The sequence below is a fragment of the Podarcis filfolensis genome, assembly GCF_964270895.1.
Source record: "Podarcis filfolensis genome assembly, chromosome: 6".
NCBI lineage: Eukaryota > Metazoa > Chordata > Lepidosauria > Squamata > Lacertidae > Podarcis > Podarcis filfolensis.
In genome coordinates, this window is record NC_139609.1 from 3001804 (window position 1) to 3023885 (window position 22082).

The window sequence follows — 22082 nt, forward strand, 5'->3', positions numbered from 1 at the left end:
AGCAAGTTTTACATTTTTTTCTTCTTACACACCATTTACTTTTAATGATGCACAAGAGTAAAAGTGTTACGAACAAGATGGCCCATCTCTGCTTTTGAACTCTGTGGATTCTAACAGAATGCTGCCTTTAAATATCTTCCAAAAGTGCATTTTAAAGTCTGAAAGCACACTCATATTGTTTCCAAGTGTTATGGCTTGATATTTAAAATTAGAAGAGACATTTGGATTTCTTTGGTGAAATACAGACTTCCACCAGAGCTTACTATGGTTGCCTTGTGGAAGGTCAGCTCGGCCACTTGATCTTGTAAGGGCAGATCTCTGCCTCCACTTACCATAAAAGGCACCTTATAAATCAATCAAACAAACAAAATAAATAAATGTCAGTCTAGCCATAACACTCTTAGCTGTTGGGCTTCCATGGCCCTGCAAGTATATCTCATAACCAAGAGATGGAAATATTGATTCATATCTGGTTTTGCATGCACAAGTATCAGTATGAGTTGAACTGGAAAAATAAAAACAAGTCCATGTTCAGAGCATATCCTGGAACAGTGAACTGGGCACAGCCTTCTTTACAACCTGACCGTTCTAGTGGGGAGGTGGCAGAATCAGCTGACTTTGAGTTGGACAGAGCTCTAAGGTAGCATACTTGGAAACACTATTTTTCCCACATACAAGACTGATGGGATAAGGCAGAGTTGAGGGAAGCATTCAGATTTGTAAGGCATTGGGGAACATTTTGAGACGCACTGAGACTATATAGGCTCCAACTTCATTTGAATCCCAGCAGGACAAGACTTTTATTATCAACAAAAGACTGCAGAAAATCTTTCCTGAACTGACTTCTAAGGGAAAGTTGACAGAACCTCAAATACAGAAAGGTGGCCCCCAAAAGTCTGAGAGGATGTCAATACCCGACCCCACCCCCACCCATCTTCCACCCCTCCACCCCTCTCCCCCTTTTCTTCCTAATGTCTCAACAAATGAAACTGATTTGTAAAAATGTTACATGGAAAAAATACAAGAGACAGACATTACACATACTTCTGTAAATCAAGAAAATCTTTAATAAAAATACAAAAAAAATGGTTAATGGGCAGAGATCCTATATTATTATTATTATTATTATTATTATTATTATTATACCACCCTATACCTGGAGGTCTCCAGGCACTTCACAGAATAAAATCAAAATATAATACCATAATTTATGGAACTTGCTGCCAAGAGTCTTAGTAGACCACAAGCTTAACATGAGTCAATGGTGTGATGCAGCAGCAAAAAAGCTAATGCTATTCTAGGCTGCATCAACAGCAGTATGGTATTCAGATCAAGGGAAGTAATAGTATCACTCCATTCTCCCTTGGTCAGGCCACACCTGGAATACTGGGCACCACAGTTTAAGAAGGATGGTGACAAGCTGGAATGTGTGCAGAGGAGGCAAGTCAAGATGATCAGGGGTCCAGAAAACCAAGCTTTATGAGGAATGGTTGAGGGAGATGGGGATGAGACTGGAAAAGAGGACATTGAAAGGAAATAGGATAGCCATCTTCAAATATCTGAAGGACTGTCACATGGAAGATGGAGCAAACTTGTTTTCTCCTGTTCTGTAGGGTAGGACCCAAACCAATGGCTTCAAGTTACAAGAAAGGAGATTCTAACATCAGGAATAACTTTCTAACAGTAAGAGCTGTTCAACAGTGGAATGAACTCCCTGGGGAGCTTGTGGACTCTCCTTCCTTGGAGGTTTCTAAGCAGAGGTTGCATGGCCATCTGTCATGGATGCTTTTGCTGAGATTCCTGCATTACAGGGGTTGGACTAGATGACCCTCTCTTCCAACGCTAGAGTTCTATGATTATAAGCTGTGGTGAGGGTCATAGGTAGAGAGAGGTTTAAAATGGGATTCTGCAAATTTATGGAAGGGAAGTCTACCAATGGTAACTAAATGAAACTGCACTTCTTAAAGACAACTGCTGGTGATAAATGGGGATGGGGAGGAGAGGCTGTTTTCTTCATTCCTTATTCTTCCTTCTGTTGTCTTCATGCTCTTAACAGAAAGAGGCTCGGCTGGAGAATCATGTGGATATGTGACAGGCAGCCTCTTCTGTGGGTGGGTACTTTAGGCTCATAGGCTCAAAGTCTAATTTATTTAGATTAAACCAAATCTTTCAATGAAACCTAATTTACTTTTCATGATGCACAGCTGGGCAGCCTTTTCTGTGGGTGGGTATTTTAGGTTCATAGTCTAATCTGATTTATTTAAATTAGGTTCAGTTTATGGTGCACAGTTTGGCAGTTATTTCACTACATGCTGCTACACTAAGCCTGATAATAAATCAGTGGGGAAACTTACTGTGGCTTTGAAAGTATTTCAAGAAGTAGCTGCATCCTTCCTATGGTATAGAAAGCCTCTAAAAGACACGGCCCCTGCTCCTTCCCTTATAAAACCACTACCCAAGGTATTTGACAGCATAATCTAACTAACTCAAATTTTACAGTGAGTTGCTGGAGCCTAGAACCAGCAGCTGGAAAAAGCTAAATGATTTGGGATAAAAGCGTTGAGAGAAATGTAACATCTGCAACTGCACAAACAGCTGTTGAACAGAACTGGAATAGCTTTTCACGTTCCTTGGTACAAAGGGAAAAAATGCCCAGCTTTGGCCAAGGGAGGGGGGAGGATGGAAATAAATAAGATTTCTCTGTCTACTCACAATCATGGTGAAGAACTACTGCAGGCTTGATTCAGAAGATTTAGCTAGCCTAGCACAAATAAGGCTTCCTATGTATATAAAATTCCCAGAGCTGGCTGTAATGGGCAAGAGAATTATGAGGGAGGTTGCATTGTTATAGAGCTTCATGGAGAGAGGATCACGGGTCCCTGGGCTGTGGGTAAGGATATCTAACCAGGAACATCTAACTAAGCCTGTTCCAAATATCTACATCAGCCTCTGAAAGCTCAAGGTCCAAATCTTACTGCCTCAGGTAAATCATCTGCCTCTCCACCCCCAACTGCCAACCCAAAGGCTTTTTTTTTTAAAGTGTTATTTAGAGGGATGTGTGGAAGGCTTGCCATTGTTATGGCAGCAAATTTGCTACCAATTGGGAAGGTGGTGGCTAATCCACAACTCTCCTTTAAAACAACAACAACCAACAACTACCACTAGTTGCTGTCCAGGCTACAATAACCTGCAGGGAGAGGAAAGAAAAAGGGAGAATCTCTCCAGGAGACAACCCTTTGCACAAAAGTGGCAGAAGCCCCCACTTCATCCTCACACCAAGAGGTATTCTTATTCCATAACTGGAATGAGGCAAAGATGCATGTAGAATTTTTTCATTCATCTGAGAGATGAAATCAATTATCCCTAGCTATTTTATTAAACAGATTGACTAATATTCACCCTTGTGAACTGATGTCTTTTGTTGTCTCAGTGCTTGACTCCTTCACCCCACCCAGTACCCTTTCTTGTCCAAGCTTCCCAGTAAATACACTTGAAGACTTTAAAGATCAGAAAACATAGCTGCATGATCCCTCTTCCCTCCCAAATCTTTTGTTTCTTACATGCTACAACAATTCTTTTCACGTTCTTTAGAAACACTCTTTGCTCCCCTTTGCAATCAAAGGCAGTTTTCCAAAGAAGCTGTAAGATTTCCATATCAGAATTCTGCCTGCAAGCAATAAACCACATGCGTGCAGGTGTTAAATTCAGAGCTCTACTAAGAAATGGCTCCCACTGCATAGGTGTTGGAAATATTCTTCATGCAAATGCATATCAAAACCAAAGTATTATCCATTTTATAACTGTTTCCCTTTCTACAGTGTGGTTAGATTGTTGCCCTTACGTTGCCATAAAGTTTAGGAAAATATAACTGTTAGGATGCAGACTGATTCACTCCTTTGGCAGAAATTCTTCTTGGTCAGAAAACAATTTTGGTCCCATTGTGGTTCCCCTTCATTACATACACAGAACAACAGGACAATGACCTATCCCCTCCAACAGCATACGGATCCATATGGCTAACCTGACACAACAACCTAGCCTGCCTCCCTCACACAAAGGAGCCACAATGCAATCAACTAAACACAACCCACCAAGCTTGGGAACCTCTAACATTTCACAATACCAATAAAAACAAATAAGTACACAAACAAAAGGGACGTGGGTGGCGCTGTGGTCTAAACCACTGAACCTAGGGCTTGTCGATCAGAAGGTTGGCGGTTCGAATCCCCATGACGGGGTGAGCTCCCATTTTTCATTCCCAGCTCCTGCCAACCTAGCAGTTCGAAAGCACGCCAAGTGTGCCCGATAATAAATGTTGGAAATGTAAAGAGACCGAAGGTACATTCTTTCACCTTTGGTGGACATGCCCAAGGATTAAGACTTTCTGGGAGATGATCTATAATGAAATGAAAAAGGTATTTAAATATACCTTTCTGAAGAAACCAGAGGCCTTTCTCCTGGGCATGGTCGGCCAATTGGTCCCAAAGAAGGATAGAACTTTCTTTATGTATGCCACAACAGCAGCAAGAATACTTATTGCAAAGTACTGGAAGACACAAGATCTACCCACCCAGGAAGAATGGCAGATGAAGGTGATGGACTACATGGAACTGGCGGAAATGACTGGCAGAATCCGAGACCAGGGAGAAGAGTCGGTGGAGGAAGATTGGAAGAAATTTAAAGACTATTTACAGAAACATTGTAAAATTAATGAATGCTAGAAGGATGTTGGAATGATGTTATGTGGTTTTAGCAGAAATGTTATAAAGGATTAGGAAAAAACTGACTGTTAATTGGTGAAAGGAGGGAAAGTAAAGTTACATTATATTAAGATAAATTACAGGACAAAAACTTGAAAAGATGGAAAGGATTTGCTGAAACAGATAATCGAACTAGAATACAAAAAAGGGAGGTGTGAGGAGGTCAAGGAAATAAGCTAATGAAAGATAAGTTATGGGAAGATTAGTTGTGGGGTTTTTTTTTCCTTTTCTTTCTTTCTTTTCTTTTTCTCGTTCGGTTTTCCCCCCCTTATTGTGATGTGTTGTATTGTTTTTGTTTAATATGGTGTTTTTCACTTTTTCTTTCTGTAACCTTTAAAACTTTAATAAATATTATTATTTTTTTAAACAAAAAGAAAGCACGCCAAGTGCAAATAGATAAATAGGTACTGCTCCGGCGGGAAGGTAAACGGCGTTTCCGTGCACTGCTCTGGTTCGCCAGAAGCGGCTTAGTCATGCTGGTCACATGACCTGGAAGCTGGATGCCGGCTCCCGCGGCCAATAAAGCGAGATGAGCGTTGCAACCCCCAGAGTCGGTCATGACTGGACCTAATGGTCAGGGGTCCCTTTACCTTTACCTTACACAAACAAAGGACCTACCCATGTGATGCTGACACAACCCCCCTCCTTTTCCCCAACTGCAAGATGTCTATAACAAAAATGTCTCTCAATAAACGTAAACAAACTGAATTAAAAGTGGAGACAACAGATATACCGTTCCCTGTTTTTCTGTTTACTTTGTTTGCTTTGTAACACAACCCCCCTCCAAAAATGGTCAGCTTAAAAGAAACATTTAGCCTCTATTCATTATTTATATATAAAAAAACTTAATCACTGGGTTTCTGTAATAAAATAGCCAGAATGGTGTCCAAGGACAATTAAACAATAGAAAAGCACAAACAACAACAATAACAAACTGTAGCATCCAGGCTAGCAGACTAGCATGACCCAATAAAAACTCCTGAGAAAACAAATCTGTGCATGCTGGTTTGCCTTTATATTTTATGTACTGTTGCATGCAATGGCGTAACAGGAAGAGGTAAGCAGAAGCCTCCCCCCTGCTGCCCCCTCCCCACCTTGACATGCTAAATTTGGAAGTAAAGGGGCAAGGTTGGGTATTTTTCTAAAATATTCTAACATTCAGTTCCTCACCCTTGCCTCTTGAAGTGGTATAGTCCAGGACAGGCATCCCCAACCTTCGGCCCTCCAGATGTATTGGACTACAATTCCCATCATCCCTGACCACTGATCTTGTTAGCTAGGGATCATGGGAGTTGTAGGCCAAAACATCTGGAGGGCCGCAGGTTGGGGGTGCCTGGTCCAGGAAAAGCATTCCATTCTGCGGGCCCTTATTCAAGAATACAAAAGTTATCATGACACCATCATTATAAATAAACACTTCAAGTTTTGCTCATCATGACTTACATTTCCATAAGCAATAGAGTCAACTGGACTTTTGTAAAATAACTTCTCCAACAGGTTAAACTTAACACTCACCACTGATGTTTATTGCTGGCAATACTATTGACATCTTTGGTCGTCTGGTCTTATTATGGGTGGTAGCAGGCAACAACAGGTGATCCTGAAAAATATTTAAATATGCATTAAGTTGCTAAGTATTTATTATGTTGCACTGGGAAAACTGTGCACGTGAAGACTGTGCATTCACAGTCTTCATAACAAATCAAATCTGAGTGAAGGCAAGGCTAAGGATGTTCATAGCCAAGGAGCTTCTGAAGCACCACTGTTTCCCCATACAGTCCAGAGATGGCAAATTGCATTTTCAAGAGTTAGGATCAGTAATAAATCACAAGACAACCCAACACAGGAATTTTACTCAGAATGCCCAGTGGTTTGCTTACGTCAACAAGAAGCAGTGGACTGCTTTGGATTAAGATGGGATGGGCACACTGAGTGTTTTTTAATCAAACCTGGTATTAAGAGTGTCATGACTCCCCTAAGATGCCTTTTTTGTTATGGCAGATGTTGGAGTCTGCTTCAAAGACCTTACAGTTTAAAGAATAGCTATGGCAAACAACTTAAGATTCTTACCCACACTACAAAAACTTTTGGCAATGGCAACTGCCCTGTTTTTGGATGCTGTTCAATGAAGACAGGAGCAAAATGATCAAAACTGGCTTCTCTAATGGCAGAGAAGCTTGAAACTTAAGAGCTATCTGGCTTTCTTGGGGCAGCTGAAAAATAAATTTAGGGGCAAGAAGAGCTATCTGAACACGGTATAAGTAAAAAAAATGCTGGCTAGATAAAGCCACATTATAAACCAAGGATCATTCAGTCTCAGAAAGCCCCATAGTTCATTTGATAAAAACGGAGGGTACCAATCTGGGAAAAATAAGTAAATACCACCATAGGGCTTCCTGCTTAGTGGTGCTTCTTCACAAGCCAGGCATCCAGTGCCCTTCCTAGCTGTAGCTGTGGTTAAGAAACTAGAGCAAGGATGTGGCAGATGGCCCTCCAGAGGCTTCCTATAATTTCTGACCACTGGCCACATTGCAGTGGTCAATGAGAATTGGGAGTCCAACAACATCCAAAAAGCCCACATTCCCTACCCCTGAAAAGAGCGTTCATTCTTTGGTTTTCCACAGTTACTGCATAAGAAGTTTTTTCTATATACTCAGCTTGATTAAAGAAGCATATTGAGTTGAGTTTAGAATGTATATAGAACATCTGGTTTACGAGGTCACTGAATTAGGAAGATAGCCTTGAAATAAATAAAACTGCTGGAGTCAGGGGCTAACTTTGGCAATCTCATTTTTCCAAGCTGATAGTTTTCCAGACATCATGCCAAGCACTCGGGCCTAAGACTTCTCCTTAGATTGTCATTTCATCAAAGTGTAAATTTTGGCTCAAAGCTATACTGTCGTCTGTTCTGGTGTCTAAAGTGTTGTGATTTATTCAGTCTATAGCTGACACATCACATGAAAATAGCAGATGGTGGGCTTTTAAGGTTCATATTTCAATCTCTTCCTACATCTGCTTCTATTACTAATAACACATTTTGGTTATTTATATCTCAAGTGTTAAAATTGCCAATGAATAGCTTGGGGTTTTTTCTTCCTTGTTTTGGCAGCAACTGAGCACAGGGGTTTAATTACAGACTGATCTAATGAAATGGACCCTAGTTCACAAAAGTGTATGTCATAATAAAATCTTTAAAGGTTCCACAATATCTTCTGCTGTTTTTTTGCTGGAAGGATACTTATTTAGTAGATTTTTTTTTCATTTTAAGATTATGTACACAGCAGGGTAAAAAGTAATTTCTTCCAAATTTCCCCCCTCAAATTTCACTTACTGAATGGACTTTGCAAAATGAGTTCAGTAAAACTGCAGCAGGTTACAGGGGGGCAAAGTAATTTGTTTCATATCCAAATTTATTGCTTAGTGGAAAGTGTTGCTTTGGAATGGTAACGGAGCCCTGCTGAATTTGGAGAATTTGCAGCAAGTACAAAATTAGTACATGTTCTACCTGTAATCTTCCTTTTCTTCTACCCAGCTGTTTTGGACTGTTTGGTATCTACCTAGATATAGGTAGAAATCAAACATTTAAGCTGAAATGGAACAGTGGAGCAATCTAGTACTGTACTTGTGGTACATAAAAGTCTTGCCATAAACAGTGCATGCTTAAGCATGGGAAGAGGAAGGGAAAGAGAACATCTTAAGATTGGAGGAGAGAAGAGGTGGTGGTGGCGGCACATTACATGAGAAATGGAAGGCAAACATGGTGGGGCATGGGAAGTAGGAAAAGGTGACCAGAAACACAGAGACAATCTTGCATGGTGCTGTGGAATGTGTGAAGTGCATTTCTTCTCCTCCCTTGCAAGTTATCCCACCCTCATGTCTTTGATTGAGCTGAGGGCCTTCTAAGTGAGGCCCTCTCAGAAACATAAACTTTTCCCTGCAGCTCACTTTGGGTAGGAACACATGAACTACTGCAAAGGGTCACGCATGCCAAATTAAAACACTTCCTTAAGCTTTGCTTTCTGGCCCTTTCCTTAAATCTTAATTTTCTTCTTGGACATTTTTTTGGCTCCCTGTTGTCTCCATGCAATACCGCTACACAGAATCTAGATGCCACAGCAATGGTAAATCACCCTCTACTGTCATCCCATGGGTTAATCTTTTATAATCACTGCAGAGTGCCCCTTACATGCTTGGGTGACCACCCAAAATACAACAACATACAAAGGGAAAGCACATTGATCTGACGATGCTAGAAATGGAAGGCTCCACCATGTGTTTCACTGGAAACAATAGAAGAGACCAAATGTTTTCTGGAAACAAGCACCATCTGATCTGTGGCCAACTAAAGTGTTATGCTTCCTTTCATCGTCATAAGTGTCACACACTTTGAAGTTTTCTGATTAATGATTCCAGCTACCTTCAGAGATGTGAAAACTTCTTCTGGGTGCTGTTCAATTAAATATGTAAATAAATCATGTTACAGACTACTCGCAGGTGAAAAGTGACAGACCACCTCTCTCCGAGGTCACTATAAATCAGAACACAGCAAAGAAGCTCTTGCAGCAAGATGAGGGAGACTTGACTTCTTTTTGTACAAAGGTCCAGTGATGCTGCTCTGGTAGCAAAGAGTCTACAAGTATTTGTGGGCAAAATGTCTTCTCTGATGAATCAGCATCAGTAACCTCAAAAGAGGCACTGGAGGCGCCTTAATGTAGGGCGAGATAAAGCCACTGTGGATTTGATTGGCTTTAAGCTCATCAGTTCTTAAGAGCAAACAGCAGAAAACATGTAGATTTTTTTGAGTTTGTTCAGGAGATAGCTGTAGAATTTTACTATTGATGTATTTGTGTGATGATGGTAGGCATATGAGGGGAAAATTATTTCAAGGAGTGGGCTGGTTCCATTTGTACAAACATACAGTTTCATAGATGCTGCTGAGAAAACACTATTATAACCATGTGTTCTGGGCCTCCTGCCAGTTAATCTGGCAATTCCCTCAAGCACAGATCAGGGAATTTTCTCCAGATCTTTGCTTGGGAGACTCATCTGATCCACTCTGCAACACAACCACCAGGTCACACGAAATTATGTAAAGCAGGCTTCAAGGCACTAGCTCTTAGAAGCCTAAAGGGTCTTAGGTTGTTGTGGTTTTAATGCAAGTCACTGGCTTTAATGGGTCTCAATATATGTTTGAAACTACAGTGACAAAAAGGAAGAAAAATAGAAATGGATATATTTACTGCCCTGTACCATCCAAAGTTTCATTTTTATTTGCTATAGCAATTAGTAGAACACAAGATTTCAGCTATAGCTTGGTTATAAACAGACTCACAGTTACATAAAAAGCTGGGCCAAACAGTTCCAGCTCTTAGGAAGAGCTCACTCCAGATAAAGTGTTCTTAAGCCTACCTTATACCTACAGACTTCTAAGTACAGTCATACCTCGGGTTACAGATGCTTCAGGTTGCGTGTTTTTGGGTTGCGCACTGCGCCGAACCCAGAAGTAAAGGAACGGGTTACTTCCGGGTTTCGGTGCTCATGCATGCGCAGAAGCACTAAATCACTCTTTGCGCATGCGCAGAAGCACCAAACATCAACCTGCATGTGTGCAGACGAGGAACTGTGGGTTGAGAATGCTGCGGGTTGTGAACGTGCCTCCCGCACGGATCACATTCGCAACCCGAGCGTCCACTGTAGTCAAGGATCTGCTGTCCGTCCAAGAGAGCAGCCTATAAGGAAAGTGAGACAGTAATGACTATGGAACAACCTGTTATATTTTCTTTTGTGATCTGAATCTTTAGCATTCTTCGCCAAAGATGTTTCTTTAAGTTCTAAATAGTGTTTGGAGGCGGTTGGAGGATGGATGGCGGCTAACAACTTGAGGTTGGATCCCAACAATTCAGAAGTATTGTTTCTAGGGAACAGAGAACAGGCAGGTGTGGGGGATTCCCTGGTCCTGAATGGAGCAACTGTGCCCCTGAAGGACCAGGTGCACAGCCTGAGTGTCATTTTGGACTCACAACTGACCATGGAGTCACAGGTTAATTCTGTGCCCAGGGGGGCTGTCTGCCAGCTCCATCTCGTATGCCAGCTGAGACCCTACTTGCCTGCGCACTGTCTTGCCAGAGTGGGGCGTGCTCTGGTTATCTTCTGCTTGGACTACTGCCATGCGCTCTACATGGGGCTACCTTTGAAGGTGACCGGAAACTGCAACTAATCCAAAATGCGGCAGCTAGACTGGTGACTGGGAACAGCTGCCAAGACCACATAACACCGGTCTTGAAAGACCTACACTGGCTCCCAGTACGTTTCCGAGCACAATTCAAAAGTGTTGGTGCTGACCTTTAAAGCCCTAAACGGCCTCAGTCCAGTATACCTGAAGGAGTGTCTCCACCCCCATTGTTCAGCCTGGACACCGGGGTCCAGTGCTGAGGGTCTTCTGGCAGTTCCCTTGCTGCGAGAAGCCAAGTTATAGGGAACCAGGCAGAGGGCCTTCTCGGGAGTGGCACCCACCCTGTGGAACACCCTCCCACCAGATGTCAAAGAGAAAAACAACTACCAGATTTTTAGAAGACATCTGAGGGCAGACCTGTTTAGGGAAGCTTTTAAAGTTTAATAGACTATTGTATTTTAATATTCTGTTGGAAGCTGCCCAGATGTGGCTGGGGAAACCCAGACAGATGGGTGAGGTATAAATAAATTATTATTATTATTATTATTATTTAAATAAGGTAGTTCAAGTCAGAAAATTTAGAATATAAACAACATTTCTATAAAAAGTTTCAAGATGGTCCAAAAGAGAGCAAAAGTAATCAATTTGCCTAATTTATTTTTCAGAGGCCACTCTCTATAGTGTCGATTATGGTCCAATACCTCAGCTAATCTACCCAATCTGTTTTTATAGCTTTTGCTTCTAATAGAACGAAAGAACAGCAAGATGGGCTTTTTATTTTAAGCACTCTAACAGAAACATTTGAATTCCACAGTTAATAAAATGGTGTAATGTTTCAGATGACTATTTTCTTACAGTCCCAGACAGGCTTTTATAAGGCATGACTAACCACTAGAATGTGGATCAGTCCCTAAATGCTCTGCATTGTTTCAGACTGACCACTCTAGCTTCAACCTGAAATTAGGGTTACCAGGTCTCCTGAGATTCAGACTAAGGATTAAGGGAACCAAGCCTGAAGGCTGTAGGGTCATGACCTACAGATGTACAGCCTAACAGTAAGTATCTAATGGTGGGAGACTGAAGAGCCTATCTGTGCTGGATAACTCAGGATACAAGAGCAAATCACAACACTTCTTAAGCCAAGGGGGAGGCAGCTCCCACCTGAAATTTTACTCTTTCCCTTGGAAGAAGGAAGGAAGGAAGGAAGGAAGGAAGGAAGGAAGGAAGGAAGGAAGGAAGGAAAGAAAGAAAGAAAGAAAGAAAGAAAGAAAGAAAGAAAGAAAGAAAGAAATTTCATGTCAAAGATTGATTACTCTTCCTGGAGCCGCATACTAGAAATTTTACAACCACAGTGCCCTAAGGATAAGCAGATACAGGCAAATTACAAGTCCCAATTTACTGCAAAACAAACAAACAAAATCCTGAGACTTCTTTCAGTGGCACCCTTAAAGTAATCTAGTCCAAATTCTAAAACCAGATTCTCTGTAATGTGCAGGAGTTGTATTCAATGTAGAGCTAAGGTGTACATTTCATCAGCACAAGAGTTTCTCCTTGTGCAGTAGAACACGCTTCCCCTCTCCCACCCATGTGTGCCTCCTAAATATGTTATAGGGGTTCCACTAACCATCCATAGCAAATTTGGGGTTGGCAGAGGGCATACATGGGCAGCAGAGGGGGAAATCTCCTTGCACTAGTGCAAAAAGTCAGTTGAATACCACCCCAGATTTGCTATAAGACCAGGTCTACACATGCAGCAGAATGGAACGCACCACTTCAGACTGCAGGTAAGGAATGTAATTTTCTAATGGTTCCTTGTGGGAAGGAACCCTACTATGCCAGGAAGAAAGGTTCTAGCCCAGCCCACACTTTATGGTGCTGGTATTCTAACTGCAGGGAGATGGGGCAGGTTAATGCAAAAGAGCATTATAAAAATGTGATTCCCTCATCCCACCAATTTGGAACGTTAAACAAGTCTCAGGTCCATGAGTTTCGGGCTCAGATGAAGAGATAACTCCGAAACAGCAACAAAAATTAGCTGGCAATAACATGTGAATTCTTGAGTTTTTTAAAAAAATGTACTTTTATTTTATAATTACTGTATGCCACATTGTGGGTTTCCTTGTACAGAAAAAGCAGCTTATACTTTTTAAGTAATAGAAAGCTATTCAATTTTAGGTTGAGGCTCATCCCTCAGAAAGGGAGATGCAGTTAGTTGCCTCTTACTCACTTGGGATGTTTACAGAGTTCTTTCCAAGAACTGCTGGACAAGTGAAGCTGGAATTTACTCTGTTTTCCCACCAATCCCGATGGCAAAAATGGAATGAAAGCAAACAAGGTGACTGACAATAGCTGTTTTTTCTAATCAGCCAAGCACAACCAAGCCAGCTCTCCACAGTGACTTAAGCTCCAAGTTGGATGGGTCATCCTATATATCTTGGCAGGGAGTTTGGGCAATATTCCTAGGAAACCTAGTGTCTGCGCAGTGGTCTGGCTACAACCCACACTCAAAATCCCACTGGCCTCAAATCCTTTTTCATTAAATAGTTGATTGCATAAACAAACTTTTAGTGTCAAAGCAAACTTAGCATGATATGATTGCTTGTTTTGCATTTGCCAAACGCAGAAGGGACACAGAGCTGGTTCACATAAAATGCTGAGAAAACCATTAAAGCCATAAAATGTGTTCTACTCACAAACACCTCATTACATGTGCTGTTAAGTGTGCCTACCAAATCAAGCATGAAGCTGATTGTACTGAGCATGAAACAGATCATAAAATCTGCTCCAAAGTATGGTGGTGCAGGATTCAGATTCACCTTTCACATCAGGCACAAATCTCTATCTTTAAGACCCTCTAGCCTTGAAAAAATATGGAAAAGTCACAAGCATGGATCATAAATAGTAATACACAACATGGACCACAAGGTTACTGTGCCCCAGAAAAGTGGTGTGGGGGAGAGGGGAGCAGCAGCAGTTGGTTTGAAAGGCAGATATACAGAAGCTTTTCCAATCTCCAGGGTGGGGGGTGGAGAGGGCAAGAGGACAAAAAAGGAACAGTATGGCAGAAGGCCCGTAAAAAGGAGAGATTAAAAACAACAGAAAGTGTTTGAGGGTACAGAAGGAGAAAGCAGAGGGGATGGGGGGGGGAGTAGAATTGGAGGAAGGAGCCTGATTGTGGAATGTTCTTCCCAGAGAGCCTCACCTGGCACCTACCTTAAGATTTTTCCAGGACAGGTGAAGATCTCTTTATTCCTCAAAAAAATGTTTAATGCTTTGGGTTTTGTTTTTTTTTAAGTACAATTCTTATTTCCCATCACTGGTTTTATTCTGCTGCTGTATTATTCTGTTTTAGATTTTAATGTCTATTTTACAATTGTCTGTCTGTCTATCTATCTATCTATCTATCTATCTATCTATCTATCTATCTATGCAAGCCACCCAGAAACTTTATCACTCATGATAAAAAAGTTGTAAACCAATGAATTTCAGGTTACACAAAGTCATGTCAACATACAGAAGCAAACATGTCTCACTTAACTTGAATAATTGAAAAGAGAAAGCAACGTGTACTCTTTTTGTATCCCTGGAATGGGGTGGAGGGCCTTGAAGATATAGACTAATAACTTGATGCTGATGTGGAAGAGTAAAACAATTTAAAAACAAGAGAAAGCTTTACTGGACAAATAGGGGCTCTCTCTTTACACATTTCATCTTTCCCAAGAAACACTTTTAAACGTTTTAATATTAAAGAGGTATGCCCTAAAACAAGCTGTATGTGGGTATGCAAGAATTGCGAGGTAAACTCTGCCAATGTCATCCCCCACCCCCAACAAGCACTTCCAGACACCAGCAAGAAGTTCCTGATCCCCTGTACTCTTCATTCTCCTGTATCTCTGGCACCAGTCCTGCTCTCCAGCACCAGGAGAGCACTAAGGAAGCACAACTCACACACATCACCCCTTCTGTCATTCCTGGAACAGGGCTGAGGACAAGTGGCAGCCACAACAAACAAGAGGTTGGGACAGGCACAGCAGCAGAAGCAGAGAGAGATTTAAAAGGTGCCCCTAGCCAGTAATATCCAATTCCTGGGTGCTGACACCAACCACTTCCATCACATAGCTAAATGCTTGGCCAACTTCCATGAAAACTGCTGGGAATGCCTTCTCTCATCTGCTAAATCCCAGATTCAAAGCAGAGGGAGGCAAGAACAAATTGGTTTTGTTTTTTCATGCAGTTGTCCAATTTTCAAAAGAAAGATACATGAAATAAAACAGAAGTCCTTCCTGTTCTCATTTGAAGAAGAGGCAGCTGTTCAAGATGCCGTGGTTGTTTTGACTCCAAGTTCTCCAATTATATCCCAGGAGTAGATCAGCCTCCCAGTTCCATCTCAATGTGCCAGAAAGAAAGCACAGCACCTGCAGAAACGTTCTTGCTCCCTTCCCTTTCATCCCTACCCAGCCACACGCACTTAAGTCAAAAGGAAGCAGCCTTGCTTTCATAAACTTTTTTGGGGGGGTATTGGTTATGTCACAACCAGTTGCCAACTGGGAACAGGCAGCATGATCTCAGGCACCCACAGCGCCAAAGCACCCAGGTGTTCCACAGAGCACCCCAAAGTAAGGTTACCAGATTTTTTCCAATGAATCCGGGGACACTTTTCAACTTCCTACTAAATAGATGGATTTTGTCAGGGGACTGATTTGTAAATCCAGGGACTGTCCCCAGGAAACAAGGACATCTGGTAACCTTACCCCAAAGAGCTCCAGAACTTAACCACTAGAGAGGAAAAGGCAAATTCAGCTTTTGAACCCATTCACATGATGCTGACTGCTGTGGACCTTATGGAGGTCAATCTAAGGGTAGACACAGGAATGCATATTTCACAGAGCTATTTTTCACTGCAGAAGCTGCAGTTGATAATGGGGATAAATAAGATCTTCCTCTTGGATTTTCCTTGTTGGCATTCCTGGCATAATTCCAGAGCATTGTTTAAAATTTTGGTACTATTTTATAGGTGGTTTTTGATCTTGTCATTGTCAACTGTTCCTCAATCTCTTGCCATGGTGCAGCCTATAACATTTATTGGAATGGGGGGAGGAGAGGTTATGGGGCTGTGGCTGGAAGCCACATCAATGAACCACACATGAGAAGAAGCAACACCTGTTTTATTGAAACTGCTCTGTGCTCCATGTATGAGAGATGTTGGTGTCAAGGAGTATGAAAAACTAATATTTTGTTGGGCTTAATATGAAAGCTTTCAGATCACACAGAATTATATCTGAAACAGAATATAGCACTTCTGTTTTTCTTGGGTCAATCTACCACACATCAGCTTAAGAGGCAGACCTACCAAAGGCACATTCTTTATAAAAATGTGCTTTGCTTCACAAGTCTTGTGCTATCCTTATGCTATATTTTAACTTTACAGGGACAGAACTTTTATCCACAGGAAAAAAGTGACACTAACCCCAGATTTAAGTCCCCAATATTCTATCATGTCTGGATTACATAGCATCCTACAAAACTGAAAATACATTTGGACATCTACACTTAAGCACAACAAAGAGCTTCCGAACTGATTTCAATGCAGATTGCATGCATGAGAAGAGCTCTATACCGTATCTTTCCATGTATAAGACAATGATTTTGGGGGGTTGTCTTATACATGGATGGTGAATGCACAGAGGTGTGAGCTTGGGCTCTGGTGTGGGCAGCCTGGCCTTGGGTTTGGGCAACCCTAACTTTGGCCAACTTCCCTCAAGAAAGCTCAACAACTTTGGGTGACCTCCCCCAAAAAGCTCAAAGTTGTTCTCTTTGATGTTTAAATTTTGGGTTCAAATAAATAGGGGTTGCCTTATACATGCGGGCGTCTTATACACAGAAAAATACAGTAATTAAGGAGATCTATTCTTTTAGCCAGCAGGAGGTGCTGTGATCTGCTGATACAGGAAAATTGGCACACCCCTAACTGCTGCACCTGGATTTTTATAGATGCTGTCTGTTGTGTAATTGTAGACTTGGCAAAACACATGGTTCCAAATTGCATGGGAGGGGAATGGCTTCATCTGTATGGAATTAGCTCTTAAAAGAAAAATCAGCTGTATGCAAGAGAAACCTACAGCTTGCCTGGTGCTAAGTGTGCTTAACCAACGTACAATGATCTTCTTAGTGAGATCAATACTTCAAATTGTACACAAGGGAGCCAGACAAAATGCAGCTGGAAATGGTCAAAAACACAATTGTCGACTTATGCAGTCAACGTGTAAAGTCATGTAAGGATACTGGTGCATTCCCACCAAATGACTGCAGTGGGGGCGAAGGAGGAAAATCTTACAGTGCTGGAGAAGCAGCACAATCTTCATAAACATTTTCTCTCTTTGTAGGTCTATAGAAAGTAGTTCCTGTACATATTGTACCAGTTTCATTTATCAAAAAATGACATTATTAGACATCTCTAAGGAGCTTGCTTGGAAAATGAAGAAGTGAACAGCTTTTCAATTTATTCCTGCCCATACATTTCAGTATCGTCAACCATACTCCGAGCCAGAATTAAGGTTGTATTGGAGTTATCAAACAGTATTTTTGATGGGGGAAGGTGGGTGAAACAGGGTAAAAATCCCCCCTGTGCCACCCTTATTCTCATTTTATAGGTACAGAGCAGTAGAAAGGTGGCCCTTGAGCCCACAACCCTCCATTATGTCTGGATTGCAGGTTCTTAGGAATAGCAGAGGCTGGCATGGTAGTGTGGGTGGGTGGGTGGGTGGGTGGGCTACACGCCACTGCCAGTTACTGAGGGGGTGGTGAAGGCAGCAGGTAGCTCAGTGCAGGGCAGCGATGCAGCCCCACCAGTACCGACATGCTGGCAACCACTGCTTAGAAAGCTGAACACGCTTTTATGCACAACTAAAAGCTTTCAAAACTGATGACAGCACAAGTATCAGAATGCATGTGAAAAGCTGAAATATGCTCAAGGCCTCCATTCCTGCCTTCTGGGGTGCCAGAACCTAAAAGAAGATTCTGCTAAATCTGACCGGAGTGCGCTCATCAGCTGTAAATCAAGATACAACGTGGTGGCATCCCTGATTCACACCTCTCCCCTCCTGTCTTTGCAGCTTTCATCAAAATGCATTGGACTGCAGCCACACTAACACACGTTAAAAAGCATGGAATGATTATATGAAGTCATTAGAGATAGTACTCACTACAGTGGTACCTCGGTTTACGAACTTAATCTGTTCCGGAAGCCCGTTCTTAAACCGAAACCATTCTTAAACCAAGATGTGCTTTCCCTAATGAGGCTTCCTGCCACCGGTGCCCTTCCACCATTCGATTTCCGTTCTTAGACCGAGGTAAAGTTTGCAAACCGGGACACTGTTTCTGGTTTTGCGGAGTTCGTAAACCGAATCATTCTTAAACAGGACTGTTCTTAAACCGAGATACCACTGTAAACTTAATCCAGCCCCAACTCCATCTTGAAGTTCTCTGCTACAGAGATTCTTTCAGCTACTCTATTTCCTGCCACTTCTACAAAACTAGAACAAGAAGGAATTATGAATCTGAGGGTTGAAAATTCATGAGGCATTGAGGAAGATGACCAGTATGTTAAGCAGAATAGAAGATCTTTGAGAAATCATTTCCCTTCTTGATGAAACTAATCTCTGATTTTGTACTTTTAAAAATATCTAAATATGTCTCGCAGACATATTCTGCACCTTGGAAAATTGATTTCTGGAACAAACTCCCAGGCACTTGAGAACAATTGCTTTATGTCTTTAGCATTAATGGCCCTAGAAATCTAAATTATATAATCTGATCTCCCCCTGGAACAGATTTCAACTGAAAAGCACAGAACAATAAAACAAACCAATTTCTGCTTAAGTATTACACTTTGACCTCTTCAGCACCGCACCTACAAATTCCCTTTCTTTGTTCAATATGAAATTATTAATATGAAAATCCACACACTACAGCTTTCCTCATTTGAGGACTCTGGCCCATAGAACTGTATAGCTGGAAGGGACCCCGAGGATCATCTAGTCCAACCCCCTGCAATGCAGAAATCTTTTTTCCACACATAGGGCTTGAGTTGGCCCTGCTCTTCTTTTAAAAGTTGCCTATATGTTACCCAATTTCCCCCCATAGTTTTCTTTTTGACTGAGATTACTTCCAAGAGTGATAACCATCATGGTGTTTTGGGCTCTAACAACTTTTGGTACCTTGTCCAAACTTTATATAGTGAATTCCTGATTGTATGATTTAGGAACTCTTTATGAACCGCAACTTTGTTTGTTGTAAACTAAATACGCATGCCAGCCGTATCTATTATTCCAACCCTCTAGATTTCAAATGCCTGTGTTGTCTAGCATAATCCTCTCCTTAATCCAGCAAAAGCATGTGGCTTCATAATAAATTCTTAAATCCAGAAGAGCAAAACCTCCCTGTTCCAATTTATCTGTTAATAACTTATATTTAATATGCAGTTTTTTACCCTGCCAGATAAAGTTTGTTAAGTCCATTTTCCATTTATTAAAACAATCAATTTCCCCTATTATGGGGATCATTTGAAAAAGGAACAATAATTCATTTTTATTGCTGAAATCCTACCCCATAGTGTCAGTTTCAATCTTGCCCAAATTTCCATATCTCTTTTTATCTCCTTCCAAATTTTGTTGTAATTATCTTCAAAGTGATTTATATTTTTCATTGTCACCTGAATTCCTAAATATTTAACTTTTTTTACAATTTGTAGATCTATTTTTTCTTGTAGTTCCTTTTTCTCCTGATCTCCCATATTTTTAACTATTAATTTCATTTCTCTTTATTAAGTTTAAAGCTTGGAACTTTGCTGAAATCTGACATTTTTTCAAGGATTTTAATGATACTCTCTTCTGGGTTCTCAATCATTAAAATTAAATCATCTGCAAATGCCCTTAATTTGCATGATTTGTTACCTAAAGTTATCCCTTTTATTTCCTGATCACTTCAAATGTCATGATTAAGTATTTCCAAAATTAGAATGAATAATAAAGGAGAAAGTGAGCATCCCTGCCTAGTCCCTTTTTCTATATTAAAAGAATTCTGTCATGTCATTATTAATTATCAAGTTTGCTTTTTGCCCTTTGTAAATTGCCTTTATCCCTCTTGTAATTTGTTCTCCCATATCCATCTGGTCTATAATTTTCCCCAGGAATTTCCATGATACGTTATCGAATGCTTTCTCTGCATCCACAAACATGAAGGCCGCTTTTTTGTTTGGTTTCATATCTAAATATTCAATTGCATCTATAACTACTTATTTGGCTATGTGGATATAACTATATCTAGTTAATATTTTAATTTATGTAAAACAATTTCCAACCATTTTTTCAAACATACATTCATACAATAGGGTTTGAACAAAAATATATTTTAACACAGATTTTTAAAACTGTTTGATAACATGCTGCTAAAACAAAGCCTGCTCCACACTCACTAGCATGGATGGAACATGGCAGGATGTAAACGTACAAGATTGATTAAACTCCCCACTCTAAAATGTGAAAAGGAAAACTGCACATCAGTCAGGAATTACCCCAGGTCCCAACCAAATGCACACCCCATCTACACTTTTACCCAGTCACAGATGTTGGCAAGCATTATCATTACCTGTTTAAAACTAGGCGACTAGGCATTATGTTTCAGCAACTAGCAGGCCTGTTGGCTGGTGGTGAATCTAAAGCTACATTAGGATGGAGGCAGCTATCACACTTGTAAGGCAGGAAAGGTCTATACAATTAAAAATGTTATTTTATTCAATAAGTTTAAGAATGTAAAAATTGTGCCTAGTGCTAATCATCAGCCAGAACAAAAGGCAGGAGTTTTACTTTTTGCTAAGGAACTGGGCAGGATACAAGGAACAAGCACATAGGCTATATTTCCATAAAAGGTGGTCTCAGACTTGTTTTAGGGGACACGGGTGGCGCTGTGGGTAAAACCTCAGTGCCTAGGACTTGCTGATTGTATGGTCGGCGGTTCGAATCCCTGCGGCGGGGTGAGCTCCCGTCGTTCGGTCCCAGCTCCTGCCCACCTAGCAGTTCGAAAGCACCCTTAAGTGCAAGCAGATAAATAGGTACCGCTTTATAGCGGGAAGGTAACGGCGTTTCCGTGTGCTGCGCTGGTGCTGGCTCGCCAGCTGCAGCTTCGTCACGCTAGCCACGTGACCCGGAAGTGTCTTCGGACGGCGCTGGCTCACGGCCTCTTGAGCGAGATGAGCACGCAACCCTAGAGTCGGACACGACTGGCCCGTACGGGCAGGGGTACCTTTACCTTTACGACTTGTTTAGGAATATTCCTAAGGAGGCAGGACTTGTAGCAGCATCTGACAGTGACTGTGTCCCTGCTTGTGTTGCATCTATTCTAGGACAATCGGTTAGGAGGGGAGGAAATTCATATGAATATGAAATTATTTCCTCAGATCATGCTCTGATGTCAGCAGAGCAAAAATATGTGCCACATAGCATTGGAGCTGCCTGCTTTTCATCTGCAAAAGGAAAAAAAAAACATAGGCCCAACTGTTTCTGGAGTAAGAGAGAGACTATGAATTAGACGGGAAGAAACATACTTGTTTGGCTCCACTGAATGCCAACTGAATGTAATTTTGTACATAAAAGATAATATTTCTTCTACATTATCTGCCAATGAGAGAATGTCATAAGTCAACCTTGCCAGATCATTCAAGTTTGCCAATAACCAATACTTTTTTTAAAGGAGCAATCCTTGCTATGAAGTTCCAGAGGGTTCTCAGAAATGTTTTATTAAATACAATGGCTTTTTTTCAAGCAATTCTGAATGACTGGAAATGCCAAGTTTCTTAAAAACATTTTCTGCTCTGCAAACTCAAAATTACCACTTTTTTCTTCTTAGACTTTGAATTTTAACACTTTTTAAGCCCAATTGTATGCTTAGAATAACAGAGTCAATGCATACAGGGTGACTTTCTTCCAGAAAGTAGAGAGCTGTACAACAAGATGGTATAGGATGCGGGGAGGGGCAGAACTACTAGGACAAGCCCTCAAAGGCTTTTGGGGTGGCCCTCAACAAGATCTGATTTCCCCCCCAAATTGCAGCCCTCCTGCTGCCTTCCCAAAGTTGGATAAACAAGGTTTGGGAGG

At 41.3% G+C, this 22082-nt stretch overlaps 2 protein-coding genes across 3 annotated transcripts in view; one reads left to right on the forward strand and one right to left on the reverse strand.

The window, feature by feature from the left end:
• Positions 1 to 22082, forward strand: part of LOC310765884 (uncharacterized protein) — a 148474-nt gene that overhangs the window by 86123 nt on the left and 40269 nt on the right. The gene's annotated exons all lie outside the window — the stretch shown is intronic.
• The window catches only part of ATF6 (activating transcription factor 6), an 83588-nt gene that overhangs the window by 23444 nt on the left and 38062 nt on the right, over positions 1 to 22082 (reverse strand). For both annotated transcript variants that reach the window (XM_083621403.1, XM_083621404.1), the window contains exon 15: positions 6276 to 6360. In XM_083621403.1, the coding sequence (XP_083477529.1) occupies positions 6276 to 6360 (85 nt within the window). The remainder of the gene's footprint in view (positions 1 to 6275; positions 6361 to 22082) is intronic.